At 37.4% G+C, this 10,992-nt stretch overlaps 1 protein-coding gene across 6 annotated transcripts; it reads right to left on the bottom strand.

Annotated features, from left to right (window-relative positions):
• Positions 1-4,450: 4,450 nt before the first annotated feature.
• On the bottom strand, positions 4,451-10,686 carry LOC107800460 (putative calcium-transporting ATPase 11, plasma membrane-type). Of its 6 annotated transcripts, none has more exons than XM_075253772.1 (7): positions 10,462-10,686; positions 9,292-9,427; positions 8,596-8,881; positions 6,515-8,496; positions 6,269-6,427; positions 5,505-5,676; positions 4,451-5,380 (listed from the first exon to the last, which is right to left on the bottom strand). In XM_075253772.1, exons 3-7 carry the CDS (start codon positions 8,618-8,620, stop codon positions 4,776-4,778), a joined length of 2,943 nt encoding a protein of 980 aa, XP_075109873.1. In that variant the 5' UTR covers positions 8,621-8,881; positions 9,292-9,427; positions 10,462-10,686; the 3' UTR covers positions 4,451-4,775. The 6 variants fall into 6 exon arrangements, with proteins under 6 accessions (XP_075109873.1, XP_075109876.1, XP_075109874.1 ...); XM_075253775.1 differs by having other exon boundaries at positions 4,451-5,377; XM_075253773.1 differs by lacking the exon at positions 9,292-9,427 and having other exon boundaries at positions 10,462-10,586.
• Positions 10,687-10,992: the final 306 nt, after the last annotated feature.

The raw sequence follows: 10,992 nt of genomic DNA, 5'->3' as shown, positions 1-10,992 counted from the left end.
GGTCTGGTTTGAGGTAATTCAATTTGCCGACCAACCTCCTATATCTCGTAGGATCTCTAAGAGGCTCCCATTGTCTAGGCAGAAGCTTAGCATTCGGATCCATAAGAGTGTCAACAAGTCTGCAACCCATCATTCTAGTCTCCTCAAGAATATCTAAGGCATACTTCTGTTGTAAAGTAACAATACCTGAGCTAGACGGAGCGACCTCAATACCTAGAAAATACTTCAATCTACCCAGATCCTTAGTCCAAAAGTGATGAAAGAGATTATGTTTCAGATTAGTAATACCATCCTAATCATTGCCAGTAATAACAATATCATCAACATAAACCACCAGATAAATACACAGATTAGAAGCAGAATGCCGCTAAACACAGAGTGATCAGCTTCACTACGAGTCATGCCAAACTCCTGAATAACTGTGCTGAACTTACCAAACCATGCTCGAGGGGACTGTTTCAAACCATATAGTGACCTGCGCAATCGGCATACAAGACCACTAGACTCCCTCTGAGCAACAAAATCAGGTGGTTTCTCTATATAATCTTATTCCTCAAGATCACCGTGGATAAAAGCATTCTTAATGTCTAACTGATAAAGAGACCAATGACGTACAACAACCATAGACAAAAAGAGACCAATAGATGCTACTTTAGCCATGGGAGAAAAATGTCACTATAATCAAGCCCAAAAATCTGAGTGTATACTTTTGCAACAAGACGATCCCTAAGTCGATCAACCTGGCCATCCGGGCCGACTTTGACTGTATAAACCTAACGACAACCAACGATAGACTTACTTGAAGGAAGAGGAACAAGCTCCCAAGTGTCACTCGCGTGTAAAGCAGACATCTCGTCAATCATAGCCTCTCGTAATCCTAGATGAGATAGTGCCTCACCTGTATACTTAGGGGTCGTTTGGGAGGAGGTATTAGAAAAAATAATGCAAGCATTAATTCTATGCATTACTACTACCTTGTTTGGTACATTTTTTCAACTTGTATAGTTATACATCATACTTGGCATTATCCTATGCATAAGTAATGCATAGAAAACCATGGCATTAGTAATACCAAGGCTTTAATGCATGCATTAACATGGTTAAAGACAAAATTATCCATAAAGTCCCTTAAAGCAAGAGAATATGGAGGACATTTTTGTAAGCAACTATTTTTCTTAAAAACTATGCAATGCATTATAATTTTAATACACCACACCAAACAATAGATAAGAAATAATATTTGCATAACTAATGCTTGCATTACTAACCCATGCATTACTAATCCATGCATTACTAATACACCTTATTCCGCACTATTCTTATACACCCTACCAAACGACCCCTTAGGGATAGAAATAGTGGGCAAAGATGATATAAAAGTATAATGAGGTGATGACAGACGATGATAACATAAACAAATATAATGAGGATTAGGATTAAGTGTGGATCGTACACCTTTACGGAGTGAAATTGGTTGACTAAGAGGAGATAAGTCCGCAGTAGGTGCAGAATCTAATGCACGACGTGAATTATTTGGGTCTGATGATGGACGTGGACGACAATGATAAGTCAAGAGTGATGGAGCTACGAAAGGTAGAACTGGACTAGGTGGTGGAATTGGAGTTATAGGTGGTGGAGTTGCAACTGGAGCTGTAGGTGGTGGAGCTGGAGTTATAGAAGAAGATGAATGGGAGATAGTGACTGAATCTCCAAAAAATGAAACTGGTAGCACCTCAGAAATATCTAAGTGATTACCTGGACCTGTGACGTATGATTGAGTTTCAAAGAAGGTGACATCAGCGGACATAAGGTACCACTAGAGGTCAGGAGAATAGTATTGATACCCCTTTTGTGTTCTTGAGTAACCCAAAAATACACACTTAAGAGCACGAGGAGCTAACTTATCTTTTCCTGGAGTAAGGTTATGAACAAAACACGTGCTTCTAAAGACACGGGGTGGAAGAGACAACAAAGGTAAGTGGGGAAACAAGACAGAGAATGGAACTTGATTTTGGATAGCTGAGATGGAATAAGATTAATAAGATAGCAAGATGTAAGAAATGCATCCCCCAAAAACGCAACGGAATATGAAATTGTACGACTAGCGTATGAGCAGTTTCAATAAGATGTCTATTCTTTCTTTCAGCTACCCCATTTTGTTGAGATGTGTGCGGACAAGATGTTTGATGAATAATCCCATGAGAGTTCATAAACTGCTGAAATGGGAAAGACAAATACTCTAGGGCATTATCACTATAAAATGTGCGGATAGAAACCCCAAATTGATTTTGAATTTTAGTATGGAAGGTCTGGAAAATAGAAAACAACTCAGATTGATTTTTCATCAAAAAATATCCAAGTGCACCTCGCATAATCATCAATGAAACTGATAAAGTAGTGGAATCCCAAGGTAGAACTAACCTGACTAGGACCCCAAACATCTGAATGGACTAAAGTAAAAGGTGACTTTGCTCGATTATCAAGACGCCGAGGGAAATGGGAGCGGGTATGCTTACCTAGCTGACATGACTCACACTCTAGAGTGGACAAGTGAGATAAACAAGGTATCATTTTTTGAAAATTTGACAAACTGGGATGTCCCACCCGTTTATGTAATAAATCTAGTGAATTGGTAACAGGACAAGTTGTTGAAGGAAGATAAGATGTGAGTCAATGTGATTTTGCAAGGATAAGATAATAAAGTCCATTTGATTCACGCCCTGTACTGCATTCATGTATATAAACAAGATCATCAAAAAATAAAACAGAGCATTTAAGTGATTTGGCTAAGCGACTCACAGCTATGAGATTAAAAGGACTACTGGAAACATAAAGAACTGAATCTAAAGGTAAGGAAGGAAGATGATTTGTTTGTCCTATTCCGGTTGCCGTGGTTTGAGACTCGTTGACCATTATGACTGTTGGGAGAGATTGAGAACATGAAATAGCAGTGAAAAGAGAGTTGTTACCAGAAATATGATCAGATGCACCTGAAGCAATGACCCAAGACTTAGAGGTTGAAGATTGGGAGACATAAGTAACGCTACTATCTGTTTGAACAACGGAAGCTATCCCTGAAGATGTCTGTTTACATGCTTTATACTGAAGAAACTCAATATAATCCAGTAGAGAAATCCAACCATTCATACTATTGGATCCCATTTCGCTACAATTTATTTCTCAAAATCATGACTAAAAGTAGTACGATTAACTTGAAATAGTGGAAATCAGTAACTCCTGCAGGAAAACTGAAGAAATATTTGGGAAAACACTGTTCACAGCATAAAAACATAACACTATTTTACGTCGGAAAATACTGTAGCTCGCCGGAAAATTCCAAAGTTGTCGGAATTTGTCGGAAATAGTACTGGTAGACTTGGAATTATTGTGCGACCAGGTTGTCCTGAAGAAGCTTGACCAAAATATAGCTGGAGATGCACTCACGCACCGGTGCGTGGGACAAACGCGTCGGCGGAATGTCAGATCTGGGTGGCGCGTGGGGCATCTGTTTCCGGAGAATCTTTTTGGGGTTTAGTCGTCGGAGGTTTCTGAGTCCAATGGTGGTATTTGTTTGTGCACAACACTCACCAAACGTGACAAATCAGTCACTTAGGTCACCGGAAAATTGCACGGTGATTGAGTTATGTCTTCCTGGATGTCGCGGGAATGACGCACATCGATCTTTTCTCACTAATGCTCTGATACTATATGAGAAAGCACGAGAGAAAATATTAATGCTTATCTCAAGTGTTGTACAACATCCTATTTATATACAACAATTACATAATAATAGGTATCTATTTTCCAACGTGGGACACTATACATGACTAACTACTTAACAATTTATTTCACTCAAGAAGTTGTCATTATTCGAGTACACTTAACTACATATTTCATACACTATTTAAAAAAACATTTTTCCGGCATCTTCCCAAACTTTTGAGAGTAAGGGAGCTTACCTGTAACAGAAACCTACTATTCTGGCTAGGATCAAACAATCAAATTTCCACATTGACACTCCCGGTATATGCACCCTGGCAGGGATTTTTTGCCTTCTTGGGCTAAAATCAATTGGTTCTACAATTTTAGAATTTAGAATTTTGCGGTCCCAAGAATGTTGAGGTACCTTTATTAAAGCAACGCTTTAACGTATAAAACTTCTCCAAAAGAAACTCCTTTTATGATCTGTATGCACGTGCAGATCCAGGAAACTCAATTCAACCAAAAAATAATTGAAAAATAATGATCCATCTCAGATGGTAAACAAAGCAAGAAAGTAATACTTTTTTCAACATTTGCTGGAATCAACACTTCTCCAAGTATATTGTATCTTGTGATTCTTGTCAATCAGGAATTCTTTTTTTTTTTTTTGGTTACTTGATGCTTTTTCAAAATCAAGAACGTTCCGGCTAAAATGCAAGGTCCAAAATCTGCTCTCAAACAACTTGTCTTCACAAACAAAAATAAGCTTTTTTTCCCCTATTAAAAGAATCGCGTATCTTGACACATTTAGGTGCTACCAAGAAATGAACTTCCAACAACATCCCAAGCACCATTTACAAAAACATGAGTAAAAATCAAACAAATACCTTTGAACTGGTTCTTGGAGGTTTATTGGTGTATGAGCTGTTGAAATCTTTTGTCTGTATTTTCTTTCCATTGGTGTTGTTTTCCTTTCCTCACCTGAAAACCAGGTATTGTATCATTCGAACTTGGACCAATTAAACTTTCTCATATCGCATGGCTTTCTATTATCCATTGGCTCTCCCCTTTTCTTAGGCAAGTTCTGGACCATTTGGCAGTAAATCATAACCATCATGGTGCTTGGTATTCTTCTGTTCGACAGGTATCAACTTCAAAATTACAGCAACCATCAGGCTTGCAGCACCAATTAAAACACTGAGAAGCCATAGTTCCCAGCTGAGTGGTGTTGTGCTTGCAATTGTGCCTAAGAACTCGACTATGATTACTTGGAAGATAACAGTAGAAACCACAACACCTAAGAATATCCAGCTTCCAAAAATGCCACGGAAAACATTTATCTTATCCATGTCCCGGCAGTTTATTTCATTAAATACCTGACAGAACACAAATGTGTTGAAAATGAAAGTATGGAGAACTGTGGTAGTGTCTGAACCTTCAATTCTCAAAATCTGATGTCCAGTGAAGTTGAAAACCAATAGTACAGCCAGTTGGTAGATACTCTGTCCAATCATATTTCTCCACATCGTCTTGGAAATTAAACTCACTTCCCTTCCAACAGGAGGCTTGCTCATTAGTCCTTCATGAGGTGGTTCAGTGGCCAAGGCAATTGCACCTAAAGTGTCCATGATAAGGTTGACCCAAAGCAACTGAACCACTGAAAGAGGAGCCGATCCTGCTATGTTATAGCAACAGATAAATACCAGTCATCAATTTTGGAAAAATGTGTCACTTTTTTTCATTGGCACACACTGATCACTAACAGGAAATGAAATGAACTTCTCCAACAGAATATTGAATACCTGAGATGCATGCGGAAATAAAATTGATCATCAGAGCCACAATACTGACAGTTAGCTGGAATTGCACAAACTTCTGAATATTTACATACACAGCACGACCCCGCTTAGCCACATTCACAATTGTACTGAAGTTGTCATCAAGTACTATAACATCAGCACTTTCTTTAGCTACCTGATAATGCATTTAAGAAACACAGCTTAAAATTGTCTATATAAGGGAAGGCGTAAGTTGAGGTATTGATATTGGAAAAACAAAGAAAAGATAAATGAAAGCAGGCAACTTTTTTTGTTTTTATTTTGAGTCCAGAATAGAACTGGAAAGTCCTGGCCTCCACCATTTAAAACTCTTGGTGCGAAGACTGTCATCGGTAAGTTGTATCGGATCAATATTAGGATAACAAAAAAAAAAAAAAACTAAATAAACACCTATATGCTGTGGATCTACCGGGCCATAATCTTGAATTTATTGCAATTGCAAACGACTGAACATACTACTGCGAGAAAGACCATTGATTTTTAATTGCTCTAACTTGTCAATGAGCCACTTCAGTTAGGACTCCAAAACCTTTCTTCTTTATAAGTATGGCAACTGTATAGACTTAAGTAAATGAGCAATTCAAATGGAAAATCCTAAGGTATAGTTTATGCCCTTATATGAGAACAAAATATTAACTGCAGAAGAAAAGAAAAACTGTAATTTGGAATCTTTAATACAATAAAATGGTAAGAATATATTAACCTAAAACAGGAGCAAATCTACAAACCTCGGTTCCTGCTATACCCATAGCAAGTCCAATATCTGCCTCACGGAGAGCAGGGGCATCATTCGTGCCATCACCAGTAACTGCAACAATCTCTTTAAACATACCTCTCAAATTCTTTACCAACACAAGCTTGTCCGTTGGTGATGATCGCGCCATCACCTGCATTCAATATTGTAGCATTTCAGCAACATTTAATTTACATCAGATCGATCTGCAAGAGTGAGATTAAATAATCAAGAACAAAACCTGAATTCTAGGAATTATTTGCCTCATCTCATCAGGAGTTTTGTCCCGAAAATCTGGGCCTTCAATGACCAAACCATCAGCAGTTAGTATCCCACATTCTTTAGCAATGGCTTTGGCTGTATTAATATTGTCACCGGTGACCATTCGCACAGTAATTCCAGCAGCTAAACATGTTTTTACTGCCTTGTTAACCCCAGGACGAACTGGATCTTTAATCCCAATAATAGCTAACAATGTGTAGCCACTATCAGGAATAATATTTTCTTCACAGCCATCCTCAAAGTCCTTGAAGGCCACACAAAGAGTACGCAAGGCTTCGCCAGCGAATTCACTAATGACATCCATAATATTTCTTATTCTATTTTCTGTCAGAGGAACAATTTCACCATTAAGATCAATAAGACTGTCACACATTTTTAGGATTATCTCAGATGCACCCTTGCAGAAAGCTCGGACTTTGCCATCTGGGAGAGCAATAAGCACAGACATCTTTTTCTTTTCTGAATTGAAAGGCTCAACTTTTAGGAATTTACAGTCCTTCCTTTGCTCATAAATATTACCACCAAGAAGCAATCCATAATCTAATATTGCTGATTCTGTTGGTGTTCCCAGAATCGACTTGTTTCCATCATGATCCTTAACTACCTCTGCTCCCGTATTGTGAAATATTGCCTGTAAAAGAAAGGCCAATGCATTTTCTGATATATTCAAAGTTACTGCATCCCCACCTCCATCAGTTTCTACCTTTTTAGTTTTTTCACAAATCCATATCTTCTTGACTACCATTTGGTTTGTAGTAAGTGTTCCTGTCTTATCTGTGCATATGCAAGTAGCTGAACCCATTGTCTCACATGCAGAAAGATGCCTCACTAATGCCTGGTTGTCCATTAGCTTTTTCATTGCAAATGCAAGACTCAACGTCACTGCCAGAGGCAGTCCTTCTGGAACTGCAACAACAATTATAGTCACTGCTGTCACGAGGTAATTTAGAAGAGTAAGTGCATCACTCGAAGACCATTTCGTGAGCTCGTGGTGAAGTATTTTCTCTACCATAAATCTGACTGTCAACACCATAAATGTAAGCAGACCAAATGCTAGTCCTATCTTTCCAATAATGGTAGCAACACCACTCAACTTAACTTGCAGAGGAGTCTCATCTTCTACCCCATCTGTTAGCCTCTCCATCAGCTTACCCCATTCGGTTCTCATTCCAACAGTTGTTACTAGCATCTTAGCTGAACCATCTTGCACTTTGGTTCCAGATAGAAGAAAAGGTCTTCCTTCATATATGCTTACGGGTACACTCTCACCAGATAGGCTTGATTGATCAATTAGCAAGCTGTATCCAGATATGAATATTCCATCAGCGGGAATCAGATCCCCCATAGATAAGTGAACTACGTCACCAACCACCAAGTCATAAATGGAAACCTTCTGCCTGGATCCATCTCTTGTGACCTGGATAAATATCTTTTTCTTCTCCTTATCCAAATCCCTGAACTGCAATGACTGCTTGTAGTCGCTAATTGCAGTAACTATGACTACCAAGAATATGCTAAGTAGAATTCCCAGCCCGTCATATGTTCCTTTTGGCCACCCTTTGGTGGCAAGCGCCACACCAATAGAGACAACAGCACAAACCATGAGGATGATGAGAGTTATATCCTGCAAAGCCTCCCATGTAAAAGTCCAAAAACTTTTAAAAGGTTTCTCAATGTATTTGTTCGATCCATATATATTTTGTCTGATATGCACATCACTTTTTTTCACTCCTTCATCCAATGAGACTCTCAGCCTACTTGCGATCCCTTCAACTCCTCCTATTTTATTTAAGGTTTTGATGTCGTAGGAACTAACAATAGATGCAAGTCTATCTGGATGAAGTCCTAAACATGCTTCTCGAGTTTCTTCTGACAAGTAATTTTCCAGTTCAGCGCCACCACCATCGCTGACCAGCCCTGGAGGCTTATTGTACTCACAAGCTGAAGAAAGAAAATGAAATGAGCAAAGCTAAAAGAAAGATTATGGAGCTAGAATGACAGAATGATTACAGAAAGTAAATTCAAGTGAGTAAATTATACCATCCATGAACTTGAGTGCTGCCATATAACCACGAACAGGAGCGGAGCTATGTAGAGCAAAGGGGGTTCAATTGAATCCCCTTTCTCCGAAAATTATACAGCGGAAATAGGCCAAAAATGAATCTCTTTGGGTATATAAACTATTGATTCCCCTTGACATAAAGATTCTAGTATAGTATCAAAGGGGGTTCAAATCCACAAGTGTAACTTTCTAGTATTTTTTCGAACCCCCTTAGCATAAATTCCTGGCTCTCCCACTGGCCACAAAAGCAACCCGAATTCGTTCCTGGAAATTGCATACAGTAAAAAGAGGAGCATGACTGAATAGACAAATGATATTAGAAAATCACGCACTCCTCCATGATATGGAAACAAATTGATTAGAATGTCAGGACTTCCATTTATGTTTAATCCCCCCAAAAAAAACATTAAACAATTTTATATTGCCTGAAAAGGAAGAATTAAGGAGACAAAGGAAAAGCAGTCCATGATCTTTGACACTAAAAACAGAAAGCCAGCAGACAATATGTAATTGCCAAAAAAGGAAACAGTTAAGGATAGAAAGGGATCTCTGAAATAACAAAGACAGCTCGCTGCAATTCGAGCTCTCAACTTGTATAGAAATAATCAAATAATTATGCAAACAATAAAGAAATTGTCGGATTAGATTTGAGAAAGAAGCAGTTAAAAACTCACACTGGACAAGATTTACATCTTGAGAAGCAGTTAGGACGTAAAGGTTACAGTTGGAATTAGTCGTCATTGAGCTGAAGCAGTTATTGAAGATTTCGCTCTTCTTCTTAATTGTAATTACAAATGTTGCGATCTTCCACTGTATTTGATTGAGTAAAAAGATCGCATTAAGTTTAAACTTGAACAGTTTACTGAATATACTACTAACAGAAAAGTTGACGCAACTCAGTCAGGAGAAGTTATTCTGCCGACCAAACATGGCAGCACCACAGACGGGCAGCCAAAACTGCGGAATAAAGACAAAAAAAACTGACAATGGATCTGAGAGGGGAAAGGAATTTATAAAAAGAAAAGTACAATAAGTACACAGAAATTCTAAGAAAGCCAATTATATAGTGTCAATTGCCTAACCAAAAGCTATAGTTGAAACTTGAAAAAAGAATCCTTGAAACTGTAATGAGAAATAATTTTTAAAAGTTGATATTGTATTTTGATATGTATTTTATTTGAAAAAAAGTTGAAATTTTGTGAATGGAAGAAAATATTTTAACCAAAAGTTGCAACTTGAAATTGTTTATAATTTTTTTTCAAAAGAACAAATAATATTTTCAGAAAACAAAAGTACCAAAATTTACCGCCATTAAGTCCAAGGTTTATATCTTTAATAATTTTGTATACTGCAAACTGCTAATCCATTTACAGGGGAAGCTTAATTTGTTGTGGTTAGTACCTTAGGTATTTAAGTAAGAATTAAAAAATTTGCCAAATTAAATAAATAAATAAATATAAAAGTACAACTGATCTCCTATTTTAAGGTCTGACTCGGCCCGCGTAGCGCTATTTGACTCTCAAACAAGAAAAAATGTTGGTATATGAAAATCTTCACTATTATATTATCTCCACTTGTCATTTCACCGAACTACCATGATCCTGAAATTTAAAAGTTTTTCACTAGCTAGCATTATATCATTCGATTTTTTCATTTTATCATAATATGGTGGTATTTGAATTAATTTGCACATATCTCAATTAAATTCAAAAACCAAATGCACAACTACGTAGGTAGATTTTGCAAATCTATCATTTTGCAGTGGGTTCAACCAAATTAAACCCTATATACATTATACGTATTTGCAAAATATAAAGTAATATATGTAAAGAACAATCACTCACCGTTTCTAAATCTTAGAGCCGTGATTTATGGCATGGAGCAAGTATTTTGCTTTCAGATCACAACTGTAGAATGAGTGACAACTTTTACTGCAAAAAGTCATTGCAAATACTAGCAAGTTTGCAGCAAAAACATTCATAAATTTGAGTGTCAACATAAAAACATTTGGTCCTCGACTGATCTGTTGAATGTAGGTGAGCTAGTTACTAATTAATCTATGAGACTATGACACTAGCTAGAATATAGGGAAAGGATGAGATCTGCAATTAAAAGCTCTTACGTACAACTTGGGTCTACATCCAACTGTCGTACTAGCAAATCCAGCAAAGAGATAGGGACCAAGAATTATGAAATTTGCGCCAAAAGTCAAACAAGAACATGCCAAATAGATGTATAAAATGGACGAGAAAAGTAGTGAACACTGATGATTGTATTGTCGTGTGATTTTTTAATGGTATCGTCATTATTATCTTTTTTCCTTTTTCAATAGCCATCTGCTCTTTATTATAACATTAATATATAATCTATTCGCC

This window comes from Nicotiana tabacum, chromosome 5 (assembly GCF_000715075.1).
Source record: "Nicotiana tabacum cultivar K326 chromosome 5, ASM71507v2, whole genome shotgun sequence".
NCBI classification, from domain to species: Eukaryota; Viridiplantae; Streptophyta; class Magnoliopsida; order Solanales; family Solanaceae; genus Nicotiana; species Nicotiana tabacum.
The sequence above is the reverse complement of the archived record's forward strand: the minus strand, read 5'-3'. Positions and strand labels throughout refer to the sequence as shown.

Bases quoted from the DNA above. Each gene is read 5' to 3' on its own strand.
- LOC107800460 (XM_075253772.1), bottom strand. From the start codon at position 8,620: ATGGCAGCACTCAAGTTCATGGATG. The intron at 6,428-6,514 runs GTTTTGTTCTTG...TATTGAATGCAG, and splicing joins AAATAATTCCTAGAATTCAG to GTGATGGCGCGATCATCACC. The intron at 5,677-6,268 runs GTTTGTAGATTT...ATGCATTATCAG, and splicing joins TGGGTATAGCAGGAACCGAG to GTAGCTAAAGAAAGTGCTGA.